General features: G+C 42.3%; 1 protein-coding gene across 2 annotated transcripts in view; it reads left to right on the forward strand.

The window, feature by feature from the left end:
* The window catches only part of CHST15 (carbohydrate sulfotransferase 15), a 46,429-nt gene extending 42,649 nt beyond the window's left edge, over positions 1-3,780 (forward strand). For both annotated transcript variants that reach the window (XM_063163034.1, XM_063163033.1), the window contains exons 7-8: positions 1,836-1,983; positions 3,141-3,780. In XM_063163034.1, the coding sequence (XP_063019104.1) occupies positions 1,836-1,983; positions 3,141-3,331 (339 nt within the window). In that variant the 3' untranslated portion in view covers positions 3,332-3,780. The remainder of the gene's footprint in view (positions 1-1,835; positions 1,984-3,140) is intronic.
* Positions 3,781-26,403: the final 22,623 nt, after the last annotated feature.

Here is a 26,403-nt window from a genome sequence, read left to right on the forward strand (position 1 = left end):
ATGGATGCTGAGGGGGAAGAAAGGGGTGTTTGGCACTGGAATCAGTGGCAAGAACATTTCCCAGAGAAAGGCACAGTGACCAGGGTGATCCCAGCCTGCCAGCGCCTGAAGGAGTGCACAAGGAAGATGGAGAAGCTATTTACAAGAGCCTGGAGTGAGAAAAGAAACATTAAACCGCAAGTTTGCCCCAGTGCTGAGTGGAATGAGGCACTGACTGAGGGCTGGGGTGCTGCCCTGTCATGGACATATTTTATGAAAAATCCTTTTGCCAGGATTTTTTCTCCTGAGAAGCCTCAAAAGAAAAGAAAAACAATATTTATCTGCTGGTGTGGAATGCAACAGGTGCATCTGTCATTGGTCCATGTTGGTTGTTTTTAATTAATGGCCAATCACAGTCAGCTGGCTCAGACTCTAGTCAGTCACAAGATTTTATTATCGTTCCATTCCTTTCTATTCCTTTCAAGCCTTCTGATGAAATCCTTTCTTCTATTCTTTTAGTATAGTTTTAATTTATAATTTTCTTTTAATATAATATATAATAAAATAATCAATCCGCCTTCTGAAACATGGAATCAGATCCTCATCTCTTCCCTCATCCTGGGACTCCTGCAAACACCACCACACTGCCCTGCCAGAATTATTTTGAATTAGTTTGAATTTTCCCATCTTAGCCTGGTGTCTTCATCAAATAAGGAGTTCCAGGTTCTGGTGTAGCACATCTATAAAGAAATCTGCTAAATGTGGAGACTTCTGTTATAAACAGCCAAAGACATGCATCAGAATCACACGGGATAATAATAATTCAGCAATAATTCAAAACAAGGCTTTTTAAGGGGAATTTAGGTATCATTGTATGTCATGGGGCAGTGTCAGGAGTGAAAGGAGTTGTTGTCTGACTTGATGGGCTCTGTGGTAATGTGAGCTGAAGATGTTAAGTCTCTTTTATGAAAGATGCTTAAGACTGGGGATTCGTGTTCCTCTCCTCTGAGCCTGAAGGGATTTAGAAAAATATTTATAAGCACAGTTGGAGGCTGAACTTTTTAAGAACACCAAGGCTACTCTTTTTATGTTTCAACTTGTTATGTAAAATTGCGGAAGGAAGAAAAACAGAGATGAGGGCAGGAGAGGCTGAAAATCTGCTTTTTTCCCCTCTCTGCTCTGGCTCTCTGGGTACTCAGACAAGGCACCATCAATGCTGCTGCAGCTGAGATCTCAATTATTGCAATCAGGGGATGCAGCAAAATGCACCCAAATCTAACACCTGACAGCAAGGCAGAATATTTGTCCTGCTCATGGCAGTGCCACCTGCAGTGGACTCATTTAGGTTGGAAAAGTCCTGTAAGGTCACTGAGTCCAAGTTTTAATGCAGCGCTGCCAAACCCACCCCTAAACTATTTCCCCAAGGTGAAATCAAACTGAAATAAGCAGCCTTGGGGTCTGGAGGAGGGGCAGGACTGAGCATCTGCCCTTGAATTGCTGTTCATCAGGGGCTGAGAGCCCTCAGTGTCTCAGTGAAGGCTCCAAGCACAGAGAGCTTGGCTGTGGGGTGGCTGAGCACCCTTCTGCAGATAACTGTGTCTGCGCAGCACTTCTGCACACACCTGTGGCTGCTGCAGCTTGGTAAAATGACATCTCTCACCAGCAGAAAAGCTCTTTGCAAAGATTTCTTTAAGCTGTTCAGAAAAAGGGAGGAAGATTGAAAATTATTCACATGCTTTCTTTCTGTCATTCCTTAAAAGCACATTTTGGGGATTTTATTTTTTTGCCCAGATGAGAGAGTTGAGTGTTGTTTTGTGGTGTAAGGTGAGCTAATTTGGGTTTTTTTGTTCTTACAGGTGAGGTTGCAGGTAGGGCTCTATGTTGTGTATCTCCTGGACTGGCTGACAGTTTTTAACAAAGATCAGATCCTTGTTCTTCGCCTGGAGGACCATGCCTCAAACATGAGGTACACCATGCACATGGTGTTCCAGTTCCTGGATCTGGGTAGGTGCTTGCTGGCTGGTTTAAGTGTGCAAAATCCTTATTATCCTCTTTCTTTTAGGTTAGTTTTGCTTTATTAAGGGACAGAAAGAGAAGCAGAGGAATTTGGCTTGAAGGATGCGTTACTGTCATTGCCTGGAGTCAAGAAAAATTAAATTCTAAATGCCTGGTGTTAGAAGATCTTAGAGTATATAAAGGAAAAAAAAAATCCTGACCACTCAGAATGCAGGGATTTATCTTCCCACACAGAAGCCAGCCCTGCTTCTGAAGGCGCTCAGGGCTTGTTTGCCACGGGCTTACGGAGATGCAAACTTCTCCCTCCCAATTTTAACAAACTGAAGTGCTACCAGCCCAGAACCTGAATCTGAGCATGATGAAAGGTTGTGTTTGTAGCCGAGGAGAAGGGAGAAATTGTGTTTTTGCTGTGCTGATTGAGACATCTGTTGCTAATCCTGGGAAGAAACGCCGGCAGACAAAACGTTGCCCAATGTTGATTTGACAGTAGCAAGAGAATGAAAATGTGGCTGAAAAATCGTCTGTCTGGTCCAAGGCTTGGTCTAGATGATGGGAAAGCTTGGATGGAGCAGGCTGAACAGATGAAAAGCTTGGCATCTGCTTCCTGAGTGTGGTTTGTGCTGGAAAACTCCCTAGGATTTTATCTTGCTGGTGCACATTTGTTCCCAAAGTGGGGTGTCACTGCACCTGTGTCCACTGTGATCCCACTGCCAGCCTCCAAAATAAACAAACCAGAGCTTTCCTGAGTGCTGAGTGAGGCCTGCGGGGTTTCTGTGGGGTATTAGTCAGCTCACACCATGCAATGAAATAGCAGCATAAAATACCTGCAGCTCCAGAGTGGAGGGGAAGTTGCCTTCAATCATTGGGTTTTTTCTGAAAACAGCTATTTTCCTCCAAGAGTGATTTATGCTGCTTTTTATAGAGAGGATTAATTATTGGGAGACGAACATGTATTATTTCCATATTTACCAGTAGTGATTTACTTTACTGATCTCAGCCTGTATTCAATATTCTGAAACATTCTGGCTGCCAACAAAAATTACATTTTTCTCCCCATGGCAAACCTTCTGATTCAGTCATTAGATTTCTTTAGGGTGGGCGTTTTTGGGGGAAATATTTTGTGATAATATTCTCTTTTTCCGCAGGGCCTCTGAGTGAGAAGCAAGAAGCTCTGATCACCAAGAGTCCTGCATCCAACACACGAAGACCTGAGGACAGAAGCCTGGGCCCCATGCTGCCAACCACCAAGGCAATTTTAAGAGATTTCTATAGGCCTTTTAATACAAAACTGGCACAAGTTCTTTTTGATGATGCTTTTTTATGGAAGAGGACATAACGTGTAAATTTCTTGCCACGATTACAGTGCTTAAAGGAGTTTTTATTTTTTTAAATTCTATTTTTGTGCGTGGATATTTTACATTTTTTTTTCCCATTCCAAAGAGCAGCCGATGGGTGAGCTGAGAGTCTCACCTTCAGCCAGCACACATCTCAACAGCTCTGCCACATTTTCCTTGGGAGAATGGAAATCATCTTGCTTTAATCAGTTTATTGCAGCTTCTCTCACCCCAGCAGAGGAGTGGACAAGCATCAGGACAATGATGTATTACACTCTTCCACAGGGGTGTTGAAGTGGAACCTTCTCTGAGATGCTGCATCACAGAGTCAGCATCAGTTTCCTACAGTTACACTTATAATCTCTCATTTCATTTTCAATATATGTTATTCACTCATTTTTTTTCAAGCAATCAATGTCATTTAGTCATTAAAATTTTTAATTGAATTCAACCTAAAGTTCTGTTTCTTTTTGTCAGCCTGTTTAAAAATGGTCTGCACTAACACTGAGTGTGTTTCCTTAATTCTGAAAGAAAGATGAAGTGCATTCACATAAATTTCCAAGTCTCATTTATATCTTCAAGATAAATGGACTCTCCTAGGCATAGTTCTTGTAAAAGAAAATTTTATAATCCAGGTGAGAATGGATGGCTGAAACCTAAACAGGCCAATTTGGTGTTTAGCACAACAAATTCATTGCCTTCCATATTTTGTTCATGTAAGTATGAATATGTATAATTTACTCATATCACTCACACATTTTCCCAGGAAACCACTTTTATTTAAAAGTCCATTCCCGGCCATGAAGGGCTTTTATGGATATTCCTGCTAAATTCTGCAGGATTACTCTTCTCCGTTCTGAAGGATTACACATTTTAAAAGCCACATGAAATTTTGCTATTAAAATAAAAAAATGAGCAGGATTCTCAGTACCTTGCAGAAAGGATGTGTTACCTGAGGAATTAGGTTATGTGTTTCCCTCTTCAGGAAAAATGTCCATATTTAGTTAAAGAAGTTGAGATATGCAGACTTGAGGAAAAAACCCAATATTTTGAAAGTTAGGGAGAAACTTTGGACTACCTGAAAGTTTTAATTTGACAAAAAAAGCAGTTTTTTTCTATGGATGCGCAGCAATTCAATCTTTAATTTCAAACACAGCTGGTTAGGCCACTGTCAGCTACACTCTGCAGCCTTCTGCAGGTGGAAGTCCCACCTAAGCAAAAGATTTTTTAAGAAACAAATATAAATGCTACCTGTTCATCATTACCTCTCATGGGCTAACCTATTTCCTCCTAAATGTGTGTTGAGTGGGTCAAAGGAAGCTCCTACCCAGCTATGGAACCCCCAGAGAATCCTTTCTGATTGCCTTCACTTGTCCTTTCAACCACAGTGCAGTTTTATTGATGGTTTCACGAGTACATTTACAAATATTACAGGTAACTTCTCCCTATCCCCCTCCATGGGGACATATTATTCACTTCATGTGTTTCTAAACTGAGAATTAATGCTGAAAACTTGATGGATCCTGCACATTTCACACGGGGATATGATTGCTGACATGTGAGATGTTTTGCAACAGAAGACTGTTCCTAGGTTCTTTGCCAGCTGGTAATGTGCTGTTTAAAAAAGGATTCAATCTGGGCTTTGAAAAGCCTAAAATAAGTAATTTAATGAAGTATTCTAGACAACCAGAACAGATTAGTTCTAGTTCAGAAATGCTCAGAGACCAAAAATGGTTGGAGAGCTGAGAATGGACTACTTTAGTAAGTACAAATAAAAGTATCATGGGACTGTGAAACAGAATAATTTGCCACCATTTGTTGATGTAAAAATTTAATCAACAACTTATTTACACCAAAGAGTTCACCCAGCTGTGCTTTGATTTGGAATCAACACTGTGTGGTCAGGATAACTCTGCACAGATATTTCCTAACCTGGCCTGCCACAGTCAAATATTTCCATTTGGTTGTCAACTACAGCCATGATCTAATGGTATTATTTTACCAGCCCTAGAAGCTAATTAATACATCTGCCCTTTTCATTAGCTTGAGTACTGAACAGCTCACACACTGATTTGTGCCTGTGGTCCTTCTGAAAGTCTTCAGTGAGGCTGATTATATGTCTCCATCTCCTCCATGAGCTCCAAAATAGGCTCTCCTGATTTTAACACATGGTAGTGTGTTGGGTTGTGGCATGACTAAGAATCAGACAGCAGCAAATACTGGTCAAGAAGTCATTTTGGAGGTAAGAATATCACTCTCTAGCTCAGGCTGTAAAAATAAAATTGATTTGGTGACTCAGAGTTAAACAAACCAGCATTTCTTCAAATGATGTGGCAGTGCTGGGTGTCAGAGCTCCTCTTCCTCAGCCACAGCCAGCCAGTGGCTTCACAGTAAATCTCTACACAGGACAAGGCCCACTCAGTAATAAGTTCTTCCAGTTCCTTTTACCTTTTTGCTGACAATTCCAGCTGTGAAAAAAAAATCAATTTTTTTGTTATTAGTCACTGTAGCACTGAGGTGACCCCCAACCCCAAAAGAGCAATCTGCCAAGAAGTTGGAATTAACATCAAGACAACATGTTTTCAGTTTTGGTGTCTTGTGCCAGAGCACAGCAGTGGCTCCTTGCAAAGACCTCAGAAACTCCGTGTCTCACGCTGTGCTTTTGCTCTTATCTCTGCTGAACAAAACTAATCAGACAAAGATGCAGCTTTCCTGAGTGCAGAGGCACTGAGGAAAGGGTTGTTTCCAAATGTTCTCACTGCTACTGCAGAGGAATGTGAAATGTGTTTTCTGTGAGACCTTGAGTGTTTGGGCCAAGCACCTTGGCTGTCTGGAAGAGGGACAATAAAAACAAAGGGAAACAGGCACTGCTTGACGTGGAAAAGGATGTGTTGTTATCTGCTGAGTCCAAGCCACAGACCTTGAGCTTCAGCTTGGAAAACTGAGGAAAAATTGTGAAGTTGTTGCAGTTCTGAATGTGTCTCTCTGCCAAGAAATTAATCTGCTTTCCAACTAGGCCAAACGTTCTTTTGTTAAAGACAAGGCACAAGAGTGTCACAAAAAGTCATTTCTGCTTGAGCGCCCTCACACAGGTGAGGGGACATTCAATAGGACCAGAGGACAGGGCCTAAATCTGCATCAGGGAAGGTTTAGATTGGATTTTAGGAGAAATTTCTTCACAGAAAGGGCTGACAAGCATGGAACAGGGCAGTGAAGTCACCACCTCTAGAGGGATTTAGAGGACCTGTGGATGTGGGGACATGGGTTAGTGGTGGCCTTAGCAGTGCTGGGGGACAGTTTCAGATCTCAGAGGTCTTTTCCAACCTTAATTCCACGAGCAGTGTGTTTCCAGCAGGAATTCTTGTCTTGCAGTACCATCTCGTGGCCAAGCCCAGCACTGCCATGAACACAGGTTTTTCCTGCTCTGGAAAAAGAAGAGGCAGATGCAAAAGGAAAAAGATAATTTCTGTTTCTTTTCAGATGCTCACAGGAATACAATTCCCAGTGCCGCTCTGGAGCTGGTGAGCGTGTGAAGTGCTGGCTTGGCACTGCCTCAGCACTGTGGGATCACAGAATCATTTAGGATGGGAAAGACCCCTGAGATCATTGAGACAGAGACCCCAGCCCTGCCAAGGCCACCACTGCCCATGTCCCCAAGTGCCACATCCACACAGCTTTTAAATCCCTCCAGGGATGGAGACTCCACTCTTTCCATGTGTAATTTCCCCCTAAAATCCAATTTAACCTCCCCTGCTGCAGGCTGAGGCCTTTCCTTGTCCTGTCCCTTGTTGGGAAAAGAGACTGACCTCACCTTATCCAGGGGAAGATGCCACCAGGAGCTGCTCCCCTCTGCTGGATTCCTCCCTGTCCTGCTGGGGACAGATGCTCTTGAGCCACAGCTCCTGTGGAAAAAAAAAAAACCCTGCACTGCCTCCATCAATAGAGAGACCCTCAAAATGATTGCCAGCATGGCAGGGGCCTAATGGGCCACCAGGCTGCAAGCTGCTATTAAAATTAGAGGCCTGCTGTGTCTGTATTAAGGCACAATTAGCAGAAAATAAGGTCTGAAAGAGACATAAATGGTAATAACTGCATCACAGCTCAGTGAGGAAAGTCACTTTGCCTCACCCTCATCATCTCTGAACTTGCCTTTGCTGGGTGAAAAACTTCCAGCAGGAGTTGATGTGATGGTGCCTCAGCTGGGCTGGCAGGGTGGAAGATCTACTGAAAAAATGCTAAAATACAACTCAAGTGGTTGGAAATTGCAGTTTAGTCTCTGAGGAGCAGTTGCTGTGTGACACTGAACAGCAGGGCAGCTGCACAGGACACCTTTCTTGAGGAAAATGGGGCAGATTTCCAGTTCTTTCCTCAGTCTGGGAATGTCCCACACACAGAAAATTATTTATTTCTCTATTAATGAACAGGAATGAGGAAAGGAAAGGCTCTGCTGCTACTCAGAACACTGCAGTAGATGGACAGCCTCAGAGCAGCTCCCAAAACTTCATTTAATTTGAGCTACAGAGGCCTAAGCAATAGATGACTTGCAAATAACTTGGAGTTTAGCTTTTAAAGAAGCTAAAACCAGCACATCCTGATTATTGAACACACTGGGTGTCTCAGAGACCAAACATTTGGGGCTGCTGCTGCACTGTCTGCGTGGTTAATGGGGTCAACACACATTATTTCCTCCTCTAGATTGTTGAAATTAGAGATAGAAAGCAAAGAAAACTTCTGTCCATCAATACAAGCTGGGCACTCCTACAGGGCAAGGACGCAAAGGCTGTGGTAAAACAGCTACAGAAAGGAATGGAGAAATGGGAAAAAACAAGAAAGAAATCCTGCAGCTGTGTCTAGTGAGATCCTGGAATGCTGAGAACAAACTGATGACACAAAATTGCACGGAAAAAAGTAAAGCCAAGCAAGGCGGCCAAGAAAACACCCAGAAGAAATAAGATAGAGAGATAAGAAGAAAGGGATGTGTGGCTGTAAGATGAAAAGCTGATTTTATTTTTTTTTTTACCATCTGAAAAGGCTTAGGAAAAGAAAATAATGATATCACCTGGGAAAGTGTTTTGGCTTGACTGGAAAGGATCAGCTGAGCCCACTGCAGGCTTTGCTTTTGTTGTTCATTGCACTCAGAGGTTTAAATTCAGCATCAGGGGTGGGATCCATAGAAATGTGGGTTCCTCACTTCCTCTGCCTGGCTTGCACCAGTCTCAAATGCTCCATTTAAGCTTGGGAAGGAGCAAATACTGAAAGGGAACAGAACAATTATTGAGGGGAAGGTCTGAAAAAAGAGCAAGAGGTGCTTGGCTGGATTAAGAGTCTGAAGGAGAGGCTAAAAGCTGCATTTCTGGCTAAAAAAGAGGAAAGGATTTGCATTAGAGGTGTCTCAGGTATCATCTGTCCCTGAGTGCAGCCTTTAGTGAGAGGAGCCATGAAAGAGCAGGATGTATAACAGGTGGCAAAAATACAACATGCCTTTTATTTTGGGCTCTGTCTGGGGGAAAACTCACTGGTTTCAGGTGCTGGGGTGTGCTGCTGCTGACAGAGGCAGGTGGGGTGCAGCACTTTGCCACCCCAGCCCTCACCTGCAGCTCTGAGGGGTCACCAGGCAATTTTTTATTTTCCAGTGGTGTAAAAGCAGCAAGAAGTAAGCATGACTGGGCCAGCAGCACACCACGAGAGGGCAGGGCATAGCTGGAAATCCACCTGCAGCTGGAAATCCAGTGCTACACCAGAGGCAGCTCCTTGTCCTGCATCACGGGACACCTGGAAGGTGGGAAAAGGGGGGACATGGCTGCTAGTGAGTGTCTGGTGGGCAAAAACCTCAGAGATTTCACCAGAACTGCAGCAACTGGGGGAGAGAAATTGGTTCTCATGCTATGGAACATGATCACACACATAACATAACACAATATAACTCATAACTTATGCAAAACAGAACTGGGAGAGTTAGAAGGGCTGAAATACACTCAGCAGTGCAATTTACACACAGTATAGAATAATGGAATTGTTTGTGTTGGAAAAAACCTTTAAGGTCATCAAATCCCCCCTCATGGCATTGATGCTCCTCACACAGAGCCAGTGGCATCACAATCCTGTGACAGTGTTCACAGGGGTCTTAGGATGAGAGAAGAGATGAGGCTCATTTATTATTTTATGATATATATTACATTAAAACTATACTAAAAGAATAGAAGAAAGGATTTCATCAGAAGGTTAGCTAAGAATAGAAAAAAAAAAGAATGATAACAAAGGCTTGTTACCTTTGTTACCAAACCAAGCACTGCTGGAGCATTTCTTGCTTCAATAGTACTATGAATCCATGAAAAAAAAGTTACTTGGACTGAAAAAAGAAATGAAATAACACCTACCAAGCTGGCAAATGTGAGTCAGTCCTTGGCAGTGCTGTGTCATACAGCCCTGGGTGAATCCTGGAACATTTGTTCCCAGTCCAAAGCCAAATGAACAGGAAGCCTGGCCTATCCCAATGGTTAATGTGTTCCTTCCTAAAACTGGATTTAAAAAGATTTCACTTCAGCAGGTGGTGCTGCAGAGCAGTCCTGTCATTCTAACCATGCCCGAGCTTTTGTGCTGCTGCATTTGAGAAGAGCTGAATTTATACATTTTCATTGGGCTGCTCTCAATAGTTTCCCTTTCTTCTGTACAGAAGTGAATATTTCCTAATGAACACCCCAGTAGGTACTTCTTGCTCTGGAATTACGGGCTGGGGGGCAAAGGCAGCACAGCAGGAGCTTTGAAACAGAACAATTCAGCAAGAAATCAAAGCCCTGGGCTTCTGAAGGCAGGAGGTTCAAAGCACTCTGAGGAGCAGCAGTGAATGGTTGTGAGCACGATAAAACCTCAGGAGGCAGGAGCTGTAGGTGGCCAGCACTGCAGGAGCCTGGGTTTGCTCAGAGGCAGCAAATTGGGAATTTTAACACTTATATTGAGGAACTGATGTGCTGGAGAGCTGAAGAACTCAGGGCAGAGAGGGGTGAAAGGCTCCAGATGCAGCCCTGGTGAGGGTGAGCTGATTCATTGTAGGGAAACTGAGGCACGTGCCAGATTTGGTCCTTCAGCTGCAGAGAGAACCAGCTAACAAGAGATGTTTGTTTCAAAAATCTGTTACTGCTCCAAGGACTCCTTCTTTTAAGATCCACACATTCTTCATTTTCATGTCTCCTGTATTTTCTTTACTTCCAGAAATGCTCCATCAAGGATTTTCCCACAGACAACAGACCCCGCTCATGGTTGTAATCACCAAACTTGAAGGAAAGGATGATCTTGCAGTTATCCTCTGCTTCCTTGGGATTCAGAAGGCCTTAAGGACCTTATCCTCATATCCTCCTCAAACCTCAGGGAAACCTTTAACAAGAGCCCTGGGCTCACCTTGCCTTTCCCTCAAAGCTCAGGAGGCAAACCAGCCATGCTGGCTTGGCTTTACACCTAAACTGGGACTAAAATAGCACCAAAAGTTCCTTGTCTCATGAGATAAACTGGAAAAATAAATTTAAGAATGTAACCAAGTGTCACAGACATCTTTTTATGAAAAATTCTTTCCTTAGGATTTTTCCTCCTGAGAAGCTGAGAGGCCTCAGGAACAAAATGTAAACAATGATTATCTGCTGCTGTGGAATGCAACAGGTGCACCTGGGATTGGTCTCATGTGGTTGTTTCTAATTAATGGCCAATCACAGTCAGCTGGCTCAGACAGAGTCCAAGACAGCTGCCTTTGTTATCATTTGTTCTTTTCCTATTCTATTCTTAGCCAGCCTTCTGATGAAATTCTTTCTTCTATTCTTTTAGTACAGTTTTAATGTAATATATATAATAAAATAATAAATCAGCCTTCTGAAACATGGAGTCAGATCCTCATCTCTTCCCTCAATCCAAAAACCCCTGTGAACACTGTCACAACCAAGGTAATCCAAGCTACTCACACATGGCTCCAGGTGAGACTGAAGGACAGTGGAGAGAATTTGGTCAGGTTTGCATTCAGGCATGGGGAGAAATTCCCCTGCTGCAAGGAACCAGCCCAGTGTTTGCTTTCTGGTTGCTTTAAAAGGACAAGGCAAAAGGGGATGTGTGGAATGATTACAATGAAGAGCTTGAACAACATTCTGAGATTGTTTTGGTACATGGAGCTGTTCACAAAGCTTTGTGAGGGGAGCCAAAAACTGGTTTTCATTAAGTCCAAGAACCACTAAAATACTGATTTTTTTTTTTCTTATAAGAATATTTTATATACTTTGAAACATGCACATTGTTAAAAATGCACGTTGTTATTTAGCTCCATCCAGGCCTGGGTTTCCTAACATATTTATCCTGATTTTCCCTGGAGCAACCAATCTCCACACACATGCTGCAGATTTTCTGCTTTGCCATTGAACCCATTTCCCAGAATAAGCTGGGCTGGTTCCTGGCTGTCCTTGAAGCATTTCCACACCAGCCCAGGTTTAGTGAGCAGATACAACACAAAGGGCTCAGGTTTGCAGGCCAGGGAGATGCAAACACTTGCAGAATGCCAAAATTTTTTCATGGAATCACAAAAAGTGGAAGGGACCTCAGAAACCACTAGGTTCCAATCCCCCACCACAATCAGGGACCCTGCTAAGGTAACACATGCATTTTAAAACCCATCAGGAAGAATATTGAAGTATAAATTTTTTCCCCCTGAACTACAATCCCTCAAAGTTACTCCATGTTAAGGATAAGGGAAATGCACACATTGACATGCAAAGCCCTGAGAATATTATTCAAGAAAAGCATCTGTGGGTGAGTCACAATAGGAAATGCATATGCCCAAAATGTGCATGCAGTGCTGTTCATTGCAGTTTAGAAATCATTTTACGTGTTTAAAGTCAATTTGAATATGACTGTAAGGGGCAGCAGCAGCGATTCCCAGCATCTACAATTTTGTTTTTGTGTTTTATTGAATGTATTTGGGAAAAGAATTGCCTTCCCTTGCTCCAGCATGAAAATGAAATGAAATGAAATGAAATGAAATGAAATGAAATGAAATGAAATGAAATGAAATGAAATGAAATGAAATGAGACTCACCCTTGCACAGCAGAGCAGGAGCCTGCATGTTGGACAGGAGTTGGTGCCACCACATTCTCATCAGCAGGGACATCCATCCCTCCTGCAGACAGCCAGGTGTGCACTGCAGGGAACGTGGGACAGCTGGAGAGGGTGGGACAGAGCCAAAGTCACCCGTGGAGAGAACAACACAAGTGCTCCAAAGCCCTGGTGTCGCAGACATCTTTTTATGAAAAATCTTTTCTTTAAGATTTTTCCTCCTGAGAAGCTGAGAGGCCTCAGGAGCAAAATGTAAACAATGGTTATCTGCTGCTGTGGAATGCAACAGGTGCATCTGGGATTGGTCTCATGTGGTTGTTTGTAATTAATGGCCAATTACAGTCAGCTGGCTCAGACTCTCTGTCCAAGACAGAAGCTTTGTTATCATTCTTTCCTTACTATTCTTAGCTTAGCCAGCCTTCTGATGAAATCCTTTCTTCTATTCTTTTAGTACAGTTTTAATGTAATATACATCATAAAATAATAAATCAGGCCTTCTGAAGCATGGAGTCAGGTCCTTGTCTCTTCCCTCAACATGAGACCCCTGTGAACACCGTCACCCTGAGCCTCCTCTGGGTGCTTATTTTGGTGAAAAAAACACTTCTTTTCTTGTCCACTAATCCTGCTTTAGCCAGTCCCAGCTGTTTTCTCCAGCGTTTGCTCCACCCAGGGCAGGTCACAGCTCAGCAGGTCCCAGGCCAACAGGAGTGCATCCAACACACCTGCTGGGACCCAGCTGGAGGAGCATTCCTCACACCAGGAGTTTGCTCTGACCAGCACATCCAAGCTCCATGCGTGGGCTGCTGTCTTGGCTGTGTGAGTCAGAGGGCTGGAGTGGCCTAGTTCTAGTAAAAGAGGCACTTTGGGGTGAAATGTTCAATCTTCTCATCCCTGGAAGAAAACGTCTCATCAAAGTTTTATGCAGCCTTGGGATCTTGGTGTTTCATCAACAAGGCCTTTCCAGATGCATAAATAAGTAAAGACTGGAGTATCATAAATTGATGGTCCAGAGGAAAACTGAAAAGTAGATTAAAAAAGAAAAAAAAATCAAGCATTTACTCAAAATTTATGAACATTTATATACACATTTGGGAGTTCATCCAACAGCAATACTGCTTGTCTTGCAGGAAATAAAAGTAACTGGGAATTTCCCACATCACTCCTCTTTTCTCCCTGGTGTATTTCACCTTTGAGCTGAGCTCCTGAATGTGTTTCTGGGATAAGTGGTGGAGAATGTGAGGCATAGGTCACCTCAGATGGGGTTTTAAGGACCCTCCTAAACTGAGCATCCATTTATAAGGCAACCTTGCATTTCATGGGATGGGAGTTGATGACCCAAATGGTCTTTTCTAACTTCTTATTTAACAAAATTAGTGAAAGAAATGCTAGCTGTTCTGGGGCTCTTTTTAATTGCCAGGATGAAGCTCTTATATAATAAAGAGAAGATTTTAATTGGCCATAATAATGTAAAAGAAGGTCTGATCTCTTTGTACTCATCATCCACCTCCCTAGTGAAAATAACATTTTTTTTTTCTTTACAAGAGCAATAGACAAAAATTACTGCTGGCAGTGAGGTTTTTTCAGTCTATCCATACAGAAAATCCAGTTATACAATGCCCCATCCCTGGAACTGTCCCAGGCCAGGCTGGATGGGGTCCTGAGCACCTGATCTAGTGGGTGGTTTGCCTACCCATGGCAGGGGGTTGGGAAAACATGAGCTTTGCTGTCCCTCACAGCCCAAACCATTCTGTGATTCCATTAAAAAATGTAATTTTCCAAAATTACAAACTTTAAAGAAAATTACAAGCTTTTAAGAAAATAGAGATTTGGGCTGTTAAAGTACTCTAGGGTGCCTCAAACACTGCATTTATTCCTATGCATTATTTTCCATCCTTCCCAAATATCCTTGAAATTATTCAGAATCCTCTGTTTCTCATGGCCCTGCAGTGCTGCTTGTTGGCTAACACAGACTGGTAGAGGGGAATTATCAACTGCAGGGTGGTTACCCCACCCCAGGGGACAAGAATAACCCAGGCTGCTGTTAATAGAGTCCTTGGGGTAGATTAGAGTGAGATGACACTGAACAATCAGTGTTTGTAAATATACACATGGAGAGTATTGTAGATATATTGTAGATATTGTAAATATACACATAAAGAGAGTTAATTGTAGAAAAATTGGGTTGTGCAGGAAAACAGGTATGGAGCTGGTTGGGTTGTTGTTATCCATAGTTTATGGCAATATAAAAGCATAAAAACATCACCTGAGAAAATGTAGAAGAAGAGAGGGATGGTAACAGAAAGATCTCACCACCTGTAAGCCTTGTGATGAGACGTATTGAAATTTTGATGAGTGTTGGTCAAAGCCACATTTGCAGTCTGGATCCATGGGGTGGTGGGAGAAATCCCAAAGATGCAGGGGGCAGAAAGCGCCAGGACCATTTCTATCACTCAGGTTTAATGGGAATGCCCAGGTACCTCCCCTGGGGCAGGGAGATTCCACTGGATGATGGAATGCTGTGGGTCAGACACCTCAGGAGCCTTTGACACCTTCCAAGGGGATTCAGCTGGTGCCACACCAGTGCAGCTGGGTCAGCTGTGGCCCATCAGAGAGGGCAACACCTCCAGGCCATCTGTGGGTTTACCACAGCTGAGGACAAAGAATCAGTTCCTGCCTGCCAGGGTTCTCCTCTTTCCTTATCTTGTCCATCACCATCTCTAGTCTGACATGGGCTGACATACAGCCTACAAAGTCTGACATCCTCTGTATCGTTCTGCAGAGGATGGGATTCAGCCAAAGCATCCACAGAACATTCATTCTGTACAGGTACTGATAAATGTCAGTTTTACTCAGCACTCCTACACAAGGTTCTTGGACCACGGTGTTCTACAAGGCAAAAGATCTCTAAAAACCATTTGGTCACATAAGAAGTTCTATATTTTCAGATCATTACAGATTAAGTAAATGAAAAAAATATTGTATAAAACATGTGAGCTGCTGCTAATGCCATGTATTGAAAGAGGCAAAGTCCAAACCCACAAAATATGAGATTAATTAAAATAACACATTAGTGCTTTTTCTGAAACTTGCATTTCCCTGTTTCCTACTTCATTTTCACACTTGCCTTCCCAGCCACATAGTCTAGAAATGAACCTCTTTTTAAAAGAAAGTTGAGACTCTTGCACATTAAATAAGTTCAGCTGGAGGAGCCCTAAAGAAAATATGCCTTCCCAGGTGAGCTGTAATAAAACCTGCCATGGGAGTGCTGGGTGATCTCCTGGTGCCTGGCTGATCTCCAGCCCTCTGCCAGGTCAAGGCAAACACTGGAAGCCAAGGCACTGAAGAAACCCCATGGTTTTGTTTATTCATTATTTTTTTAATTTGTTTATTCATTACTGCCTCATTATTTATTTGTTTATTCATTACTGCCTCATTATTTACCCCATTACTGCTGCAGGTGATTAATTTCCTCAGGTAGAGTTCCTCAAAGCCAAGCATTTGCATTCCTCTGTTTTCACAAGATTCTGCTCAGGCTTTGACCCTAAACCAACACATTTCTGTGCTTTTACCATGACAAACACCATTTAAATAAAAAATGCCCTTTCTGTTCTAGCACCTGAGACTCTCAGGAAATACCAAATCTGCGCTGAGCTAAAGGAGGAAAAAGTGCCAGCACAGGAAAATGGAGCAGGCCTTGAATCAATTAACACCACATGGTTTTATTTAATGCATTTATTATGGTTTCTACTCAAAAGCCAGCCCTTGCCCAGTTACATAAAGCTATCATTTTCTGGATGGCAGGACTGGAAATGTCTCTACAAAATCTGATATTATTTTGGTTCATTATTCCAAGAAATGTTACTCTTTACTTTTGCTAAGCTCAAGGAAGCAGAAAGAGGCTGACACAGTTTGGAAGAAAACAGGCATGAATTTTGTAAAGCAGTTATTGTATGGGGGAATGAAATGTACAGAGAGGCACTGTCACAATTCCAGGTGCCATCGTGTTCAGTTGGACACCATCCATGGAGAAAATGGGACAGGGACACAAATCAAGTTAATTTATTAATCCATTAATTACACAATCCATGAAACCCCAAACTTTAATTTTTATCCCTGCTCCTTCCCAGTCCCTCAAGGCAACCTCCTGGAGGGTGGTGGAGCTGGTGAAGGATACGCCGAGATTCTGAGAGGGAAATCCTGATTTCTCAACCTATTTACCAACTACAGTCTTAAACTCAGAAGAAAATTTTGTTACATAGTAATTTTCCACAGATTTTTTTAAATAGTGATGTACAAAGCCAGTGAACATCAGCCATTGACAATTTTATCCAAATTTTGTAATTTTTTAAATATGCTTTTGATCCACTCTGAAAGTGGAATCATGTGAATCCTGAGTTATCTCCCTTGGCACTGAGGAGCTGATACCAATGTACAGCCACAGATTTGTGCCAGCTGAAGATCCAGCCTTGGGGATGTTCCCATATCCTAAGAATATTATAGAGCTCATTGTGTTCCTGCCCTTCTCTTCTCATTTCCTCCAACTCTTCCTTATTTATCCCAACCTTTTGTTACCACTTCTCCCCTTTAACACCAATTCCCATAATCAGCTATATCATACTTATTTTAGAGTTTGTACTGTAGATACAATCTCAGAATATGCATTTCCATATATTTTCTATACAAAATGCCAAATACTTCTCTAAACTTTGGCTTACATGAAGAATAAAAGGAATAAAGTCAGATCATTAGAAATTTTGAAGTTTTGAAAATTAAAGGAAGAGTATACATATTAAAAAAAAAAAAAAGGAAGAAATCAGCATTTGAACACATCTTCCTGAAATCTCCTGTCTGCTTACTCTGCTTCATGGTTGAACTGTCAAAACCCTCTACAAAATGATCTGTGGATCTACTCTCTTTGCAGAGCTGACATTTTACAGCTGGAAACAAGCACAGAAACAGCAGTTTGTGTTGCTGTTGAATATAGGACCAGTTTCACTGGTTTCCAAGGTGTTACCCGAGCAATATGTGAATTTTTGATATAATTTTTATTTAAGAAAGAAAAGAAAATTAACATGAAAATCTGAGCTGAAATCTCTATTTTAATGAAAAGCACTTTCAAGGCCTGACCGTGCTACAGACCAAGACTTCATAACTGAGAAATTGTTTATCTAAATCACCACAAAATCACAAATAACTGCAAATAAAGTACTTGAAGTTTCTAACTGTCCAGGACCAGAACCACAACCACAGCCTGATGAGTTTTGAGTCCATGGTTTCACTCCAAGTTAGTTAAATAGAATAGGAGTTGGTTAAACAGAACAGTAGGGTTTTGAGGATATTTTCTTTGGGAATTCCTGCAGTAGTTACTGTGGAATAGCACATAAAATAATCACAGCCTTCCAAGTGTTAATTGCTCTAAAAAGCAGGATAAAGATTATACTCCTGACATGCAGCCAACTTGGAAATTATCCTCTTATTAAAGCTCTGACCTGAGAAGAAAAAACCTGTGACTCAGGACTCATGAGAACATTAAAAAATACAGTAGGAGCTTTTCTACTTTTTGTTCCCTCTTTCCTTCAGGGACAACAATAACAGCAATAACAACAACATAAGTTCTACCATTTTTAAGACTGAAAATGTTTCCTTGGTTGCATCATAATGACTTTGCTTGGATTGCCTGGGCTCAACATGGCACCTTATAATGAGCTTTTTTATTAGTGTTTAAGGTTAATTATCTTTTTTTTTTTTTTTTCCGATTAGAAAATTGGACTAATTTTAGTTCTTTTTGATGAAAACCCAGGTGAACTCAGTGGCACATATGTCACTGACTGCAGCAGTGTAACAGCACAGGATGCTGGGTCACACCATGGGTTGTTCTCCACAGAGAGCAGCATCTTCTGCTGGGCACCTCAGAGACTGCAGGGGTCAACCTGGGGAAGGCTTTGGTTCCTTTTTTTAGGGGAACCAACCAGGACCAGGATTCCCACCTGTACAGATTGAGGAATGCCACTGAAACCTCTCAGCTGGGCTGAACTTCTTTGTTTTTCTTTACTTCATTAAAGAACATATCTGCATGTGTTTTTTGTTCCTGGGATAACCTCTGGAAAGCCTAGACTGACTGCAAGCAACAAACCATATTTTATTAATGTACCATGGGTTATTACCAAGCAATGGTAGCAAATTCAGAAAAATCTGTTCTTATTTAAATAAAATAAACGAGCCGGGTTTGAGATTTGCAAAAGCTTTTTAATAATATTTCTGTCTCAAAACGTGCATTTTTTTATGCTGATAGATATGAGGAATAACCTTATGGAAGTTGCTGGAGAAAAATGAACGTAGTGGGAGAACTAAGGAAAGTAATCTGAAGCAGAAACCACAGCCTCATGGTAAAGGAAAAAAGGAAGTGTCTGTTGTTTCTTGTAAGTGAAATTTATCTGTTATACTGACATTTTGAGGCTCTAGTTGGAGGTCCTTTGAGAGTAAATATTATTACACAAAGAAAAAGAAATGGTAGGGTCCTGACAACACAAGTTGTCAGCAATTTGATTCATTGCTTCAAGTAATTCTTGCATGTAAACAGAAGCCCCCCAAACCCACTCCCACACACTGCTGAAAATGTTCTGTGTTTTGTTTTGTCAGCTGGATGAAAAACCATGCCACAGTTTGTTTAAAGAAAAAGCTTTTTATTTCACAAAACATGCTCCTCAGGAAGCCACCAGAGACCAGCCTGTCGAGCAGAAAGTACAACAAACAGATCCAGGGTAATCCTTACCCTGAGAATACCAGGGTAAGCAAAATACATTTTCCAACATAAAAAATCTCTGCCTTCCTTGGACATATTGTGTGATGAAGCCACCATGGATTTACCTTCTAAAACATGAACAGGGATCTTCAAGAAAAGAAAGTTTAATTACTGTTTATCCTCTTGAGTGTGTTCTGGGGGTGTTATTGATTCTCTGTGTTTTTGTATCCACACCAAGAGTGGCTGAATTCAGGGATATTCCTGCACAAGAAGCATCGTGGTGCTCCTTCAAGATACATGAGGAGGGACTTGTTCATCAGAGTCAGCAGCTGATTGAAGGCAAAACATGGGAATTATGGAATGGTTTGGGTTGGAAGGGACCTTTAAGCTCATCCAGTGCCACCCCAGCCATGGCAGGGACACCTTCCACTGTCCCAGGGTGCTCCAAGCTCCATGACCCATGGCCAGGCTGCTCCAAGACCCATGAGAAGGGACTTGTTCATCAGAGTCAGCAGCTGATTGAAGACAAAACATGGGAATTATGGAATAGTTTGGGTTGGAAGGGACCTTAAATCCCATCCAGTGCCACTCCTACCATGGCAGGGACACCTTCCACTGTCCCAGGCTGCTCCAACCCCAATGTCCAGCCTGGCCTTGGGCACTGCCAGGGATCCAGGGGCAGCCACAGCTGCTCTGAGCCCCCCATTCCATTGAAAACCCTCTGCCATTATTGTACTGGTGACATTTTCCTGGTGAATTGTGATATCTTTGCCTTTAAATGCTCCCCACTCCACATATTTGTGTTCCCATCCTGGCTGGGATCTGCCAGACTAGTTTCAGACTCATCCTTTGCTGCTCAGTGGGGAGGATAAGAATAAGTCAAAGCAGCCAGAAAGTTCCAGCTCCTCCAAGAGAACAGTAAATAGGACACCCCAACTTGAATTACCCTGCTGGATCCTGGGAACATTTTGAATACTTCTGGCTTGGTGTTGTCCCAAAAAGTCGAAATTGTTCAGACGCATTAATTAAAAAAATAGAGAACAATCCATTTCTTTCTAACTGGAGCAGATCAAAAAAACACTCTCACATCTATTTTTCTTGTCCAAGTCCCAGACAACATCCCTCAGCTTTGTGTTCTTGGTTTTGTGGGACTGAAATCAGACAAAGACTGAAAAGCAGCCAAATATGAAATAAACATTTTTCAGGGAAGGCGACTTTGAGAGTCCCTCCATGGTAACTTCCTGAATTACAGTCATCTTAAACTCAGAGGAAAATTTTGTTCCATAGTAATTTTCTACAGATTTTTCTAAAAGTGATCTATAAAGCCAGTGAACATTAGCCTTTGACAATTTTATCCAAATTCTGTAATTTTTAAATATTCTTTTGATCCACTCTGAATGTGGAATATAATTGAATAATCTCTTATTAAATTTTTTTTTTTAATGGGTGTTGCCATTACATTTTTTAGTTTTTCCTCTCTTTTTGCAATTGGCTCAAAGTCTGTAAAGGCAACTCTGCTTGTGGGCTTCATGGGCTTTGTCCCAAGACAGAATTCTGCCAGCTTATCATTCCAGTAAAGAATTTATATTATAATATAAGGTACAGACAGGCAAAAATAACTTGATTTTGATGTTTCTGAAGAAAAAAGTAATTCAGATGACAAATCATTCAGGCTAAAGAACAACGACCAGACTGAAAGGAAAAGTTTCTCCCCTGGGTAAAAGCCTAAGTTGGTGAGGATTTGCATTCAGCAGTTTCAAAGCATGCTCATTTTGGTTGGGTTTTTTTTCTTTTTTGCATAAAAGTCTGAATGTTCTGCAGAGAGATTGAAGTCAGCATCTCACTGAGCCTTTTTCAGCAGAGATCTTTGCCACCATCTACTGAGGGGGATTTTCACTGCCAGGGAAAGCAGGAGATTGCAGTTCAAACACAGCTCTCTGCAAAGGCAGCTGCCATTCCTCCCCTCATTTCTGAACCTGAGATTGATCCATTTCCCCCTCATTTGTGGGAAAATCTCCTGACTTCTGTAATTAAAGCATTTTAACCAGAGGATGGGAGAGAGAAGAAAACAGAAGCAGTCAGGGTAAAATAATTTGCCTAACCTTTATTCCTAAATTCAGATGGAGATCCTGAGACCTCAGAGCCCCTTCCAGCACCAAAAGGGGCTGCAAAAGAGCTGGAGAGGGATTTTGGACAGGGGCAGGAGTGGCAGGACACAGGGAATGGCTTCCCACTGCCAGAGGGCAGGGTTAGATGGGATATTGGGAAGGAATTGTTCCCTGTGAGGGTGGGCAGGCCCTGGCACAGAGCAGCTGTGGCTGCCCCTGGATCCCTGGCAGTGCCCAAGGCCAGGCTGGACAGGGCTTGGAGCAGCCTGGGACAGTGGGAAGTGTCCCTGCCATGGCAGGTGTTGAAATTAAATGAGCTTTAAGGTCCCTTCCAACCCAAACCCCTCTGTGATTATGTAATTCTATATAATAATATAGATTATATAACTCTATATAATAATAAAGATTATATAATCTATATAATTTCCACCTTCCCACCACAAGTTTCAGCAAGATCCCAGCATTTCTCCCAAACCACATCAAAGCATCTTTCAACCCAACAATGTCAGCACACAGCAGAGCCCTCTCCTCCATCAGTGCCACCTCCACAAAGCTCCTGTGCTGGGACAAATTGTGGGAAAACCTGCTTGCTTTTATTCTGCACTTTTGTGACACTCAGGGGGACAAAAATGAACAAGCCAAAAGTCTGGGAATTCCTCTGAGTGCACGTGGTGAAATCATCAAATCTCAGATCAGCACCTCAATCCCTCAGCATGGGAGAGGCATTTCTTGGCATTCCATGGCATTCCCTGGCATTCCATGGCATTCCCTGGCATTCCATGGCATTCCCTGGCATTTCCTGGCATTGTGTGGCATTCCATGGCATTCCCTGGCATTCCCTGGCATTTCCTGGCATTGTGTGGCATTCCATGGCATTCCATGGCATTTCCTGGCATTCCATAGCATTCCATGGCACTCCCTGGCATTCCCTGGAATTTCCTGGCATCCCAAGGCACAGCTGGCTGATAGTGGTGACCAGAGCAGCTCAAGGTTGACAATGGATATAAAGAACTGTTCCCTGCACATTTCAAAACCTGTGCCACTTAGAAAAAAATTGTTATTTTCTTTCACCCTGATTCCAGAGAGGCCCTGGAGCCTGCTGGCTCCCCAAGCTGGTGAGCTCATGATACTTTTAATAATCAGCATTTATTTCCATGGGGCTTGGCTGACAGACAGACTGACAGGCTTCACCTGCAGGGCAGAAATTGCTCTGAAACTGTAACAGCAGGATGAGGGATTGCTGTGCAGAGGTGCTGGTTCTGTCTGCAGGGGCAGCACTGCTCTGTGCCAGGGCAGGATGAGAGGTGGGCTGAGAATCTGAGCTAGAAACAAACCCAATGTTCCTATTTTTTGGTTTTTTTTCCCCAGGGGTTAAGATCTTTTAGCTGGAGGGTTTTGCTGGAAGGTGACCAGAACAACAAATGGGATTATTTAATATATTTCTTTTAGTTTTTGTATTTTGGATGCTTTAAATCAACTGTACCGGATTTCTGCCCATCACAGCCATGGCAGTGCAGCTGCCATGAGGTGGCTCAGCAGTGACAGCCACTTTGGGGTAATGCCAGCATCCTTTGGGGGTCTTCAAGCAACCACAACCTTCTGGGGGATCAGGGACTGTTGGAATTTCAGACTGGGTGCTGAGAATTTCAGACTTTCTGTGCTGGCAGCACTGACCCCCAGGAGAACACTGCATTTAACCTGAGGCCGTGGAGAAGCTTCCAAAATGGAATGATGGAACTGAAATTGTGGGTGTGGAGGTTGAATAGAAGTGTGTGATATCACAGGGTGGAAAACTTAGAGTTTAAGGGTTTAGAATACAGTAATAGACACAAAGCAAGATGGAGGTTTTAGGGCAGTGGCTGGTCCTTCTCCTTCTCCACCTTCTTCTCCATGGGTTTGGGTGTTTTTTTGTAATTGGATAAAAACGTCCCCATTGTGGGCATGAGTGGCTGGTTCTTGGGTTAAAAGTAAAAATAATTTAGGTGTCATTTCTTAATTGGACAGTTTATCCTTAAAATGCCTTGTAGAGAAAGAAATAGGGCTCCATTTTTACTTTGTTGAAGTGCTGTAGAACTCAGGGTTTGTGAGACTGTAACATAGATAAGAACTAATAAACATCTCAGCCCCAACAAGAAATTCCATCTCACACATTTAATCCTGACCCTGGCAAATAATAAGTTAGACTCCACAAGGGACACTGCTGTTTTCTCCATCCCCTCTGCCTTTGTGCCCAGAGAATTCCCTTTCCTGAGTTTCCTCCTTCTAATTGCCACCATTTTCAGCATGAGGGTTTTGGTGTTAATTTGATTTTTGCTTCAGCCTCGCTGTTTTCTTCTTATCCCCTGAACTCCCTAAGCTTTTCATCCTAGCAGGGCTGTTGGATGCTTTGTTTCTGCTGGTAAATCTAAATTATATTCCCTAACCCCATTTGTATGGAAGATTAGTAGCAAAGCGTGCTGAGGAGAGGGGGCAAGTCAATCAATGAATTAACCTCCTGGTTGAATGCCACAACATGTGACAGGACAAATGCATCATGGTTTAGAAATGCAAATTTCAACAAGGGGGATTAGTGCAGTTTATAATGACCCAGAATGTTTGCCTTTAAAAAATGATGCCCCAGATGGATCCGGCCTCTGGAGCTGCAGCAATGTGCCTGCCACATGAAAAATGTGCTCCCACTGAGGAGTGCACACTCCAGGCTCAGTATTGATTGAAATTTATCAGCATGTTTCACAGGCTTTATTTAGTGCAGACAACTGGCTGAAAACAATATTTAGCTGCTTCCCAGGGCTGAGCAGAGAGGTGTGTGGGCAAAATTGTGCATGGGGAAAAAACCAAATCCTTCTTTCCAAGTCATAGATCACTCCTGAGCCTGAAGGAGCAGCTCTGGCACAGGGGATGTGATTTGTGGCACTGGGAATGTAGAATTGGGAAATCAGCCATGGGACAGCTGGAGTCTGGGAATCTCTGCAGTTCTGCACCTGGGGGTGAGGAGCTGCTGATCCCTGGGGCACCTGGAGGAGCTTCCAGGATCTTCTAAAAGCACCTTCTTGCTCATTACTGAGGGAGGAGCATCCTGTTCCTGTCCTGGCACTCCTGAAGAAGGGACAGCTAAAGAGAATGATGAGAGAGGATCCAAGATTTGCTGTAAATGTTCCCATTTCCCTGGATTGGCCTGCTGGGGCCAGGAACTCTTCCTGAGGACACACAATTCTGTATTTCCATCATGGATTGTCTCCTGGCATCCCCTTTGGCAGGCTCACACTTTTCCTTTAGCTGTGTTTAAACTGTCCCACAGGTCAATGAAACAAGAAATTAGGTTGAGAGAAAACCTCCAGCTTGCAGGAACACTCCTTTGGATTTTACTATTCATTGACTGGCACAGACTTTTTTCTATTTTAAAATGGAAATTTTGTCAGTTAAATATTTCTGCAACTCAGAAAATACTGGCTAAACTAAAGGGAAATAAAGCACTTTATTAGAAAAGCTGCACTCAAGTTCTGCTTCAGGGTGTATGTACCTGTCTTATGTATGAGAAAAACTTCAACCATCTATGGATATATCAGAGCCAAAATGTGGCAGAAAATACAAGATAAAACTCATGGTTTAGATTTAGACTGAGATGCAGCATCTGGTGATTTAATCTAAATTAGCTTTTGGAAAAAGAGAGCAGAAAGGACAATTACTTTTATATATTTTCAAAATAATTTCATTAATCAATTAATAATACAATCGAGATTATCTCAATAATTTAGCAGCTATTTATTTCTACTACTTACAATATGGAAAATAAAAATCTGGCAGATTCTTATTTTAATCATGCAGACTAAAGGAGGAGACAAAATTGAGCTTAAAAACACAGAATAAAAAGTTAAGCTTGTTATTTAACAACTTCATAATAAACGTTCTTGCTGCTCATATGACACTCACTGTTAAGTATAAAATGTGTTTTAAACTGGGGCCTTTCTCCTCACCTGGGAAGTGCTGCAGCATGAGGATACTGAACTGAACTCTGCAGAGACAGCCGTGTTATGCACTCCACTCTATTTTGCAGATAGACCCTGAAGAAAGAATTTCTCACTTAAAGGGAGACTAATTATATGACCTTTGCATTTTGAGGATCCATCTGGAGAATTTTAATCACTCAGACAGCATGAATGGTTCAAGTCAGCTCTACTTACAATCAATTACAGCACACAAGCAGGTTTATCATTTGCACAAGCCAGAAAAGAGGCACCTTGATGGAAAAAATGCTGTTTACATTCATACTGTAATTCACTTCAGATTCATCTTTTCCCTGATTGCAATCAGAAGATCAGGATGCCCGATTGCAATCAGGAGATCAGGATGCCAGCTCTCATCAATATATAGTAGCAGGGACAATGTTTGGACAAGCTGGATTGAGAAGCAGTGCAATACATTTTCTAGATCAAGAAGAAAGGCTTCTATGGACTTTTGAAAACAAACAAACAAACAAACCAACATTTGGTGGGATGTGAAGCACTGTGCTGTTTTACACAGCAGTACAGAGCCATGAAACTCCCAGGCATGCTCAGTAAAATCATCCTGGTGCATCCTCAGAATTACTGTGCCTTTGGACAGAGCAACACAGCCAGGTGGGAAAGGCAGGGAAGGAGATGGGATGCATAAAAGAGAGGCACTGAGTGGAGAAAGTGCCTTGGGATGGCAATAGAAAAGCAATGGAAGACATCAGTGCAAGTGTTCTGAAATGCTCAGAAGTGCTTCCTCAGCTCTGGGGAGGTTTTATATGTGCATTTCTCACAGTCATTAACTGCCATCAGGCTCTGGAGAAGAGCTCTGCATGTTTTTCCATGAACTTGACAGCTGAAGAGCCCAGTAAGATCACTTCTCCCCTTTCAAAATGCAAATTAGATCAGAGATAACTTGATTATCTCTGCAACTTGCAAAGATGTTTTCAGTGCAAACAAGAGGCTCTCAATCTTCACTTTGTTAGGCAGAACAAATGTGAAGTTTCTCATTAGAAGGCATCTCTTCTAGGCTTTAAATTATGTATTGCTTCTTAAAAGTTCTGCTTCATTTCCTTTTCTTTGCAAAACTTACATTTTGCTATGGAACATCACATTTTACTGCCAATTCTCATTAAAGTTAGGGCATCAA

This window comes from Melospiza melodia, chromosome 9 (genome assembly GCF_035770615.1).
Source record: "Melospiza melodia melodia isolate bMelMel2 chromosome 9, bMelMel2.pri, whole genome shotgun sequence".
In the NCBI taxonomy this organism is placed as follows: Eukaryota; Metazoa; Chordata; class Aves; order Passeriformes; family Passerellidae; genus Melospiza; species Melospiza melodia.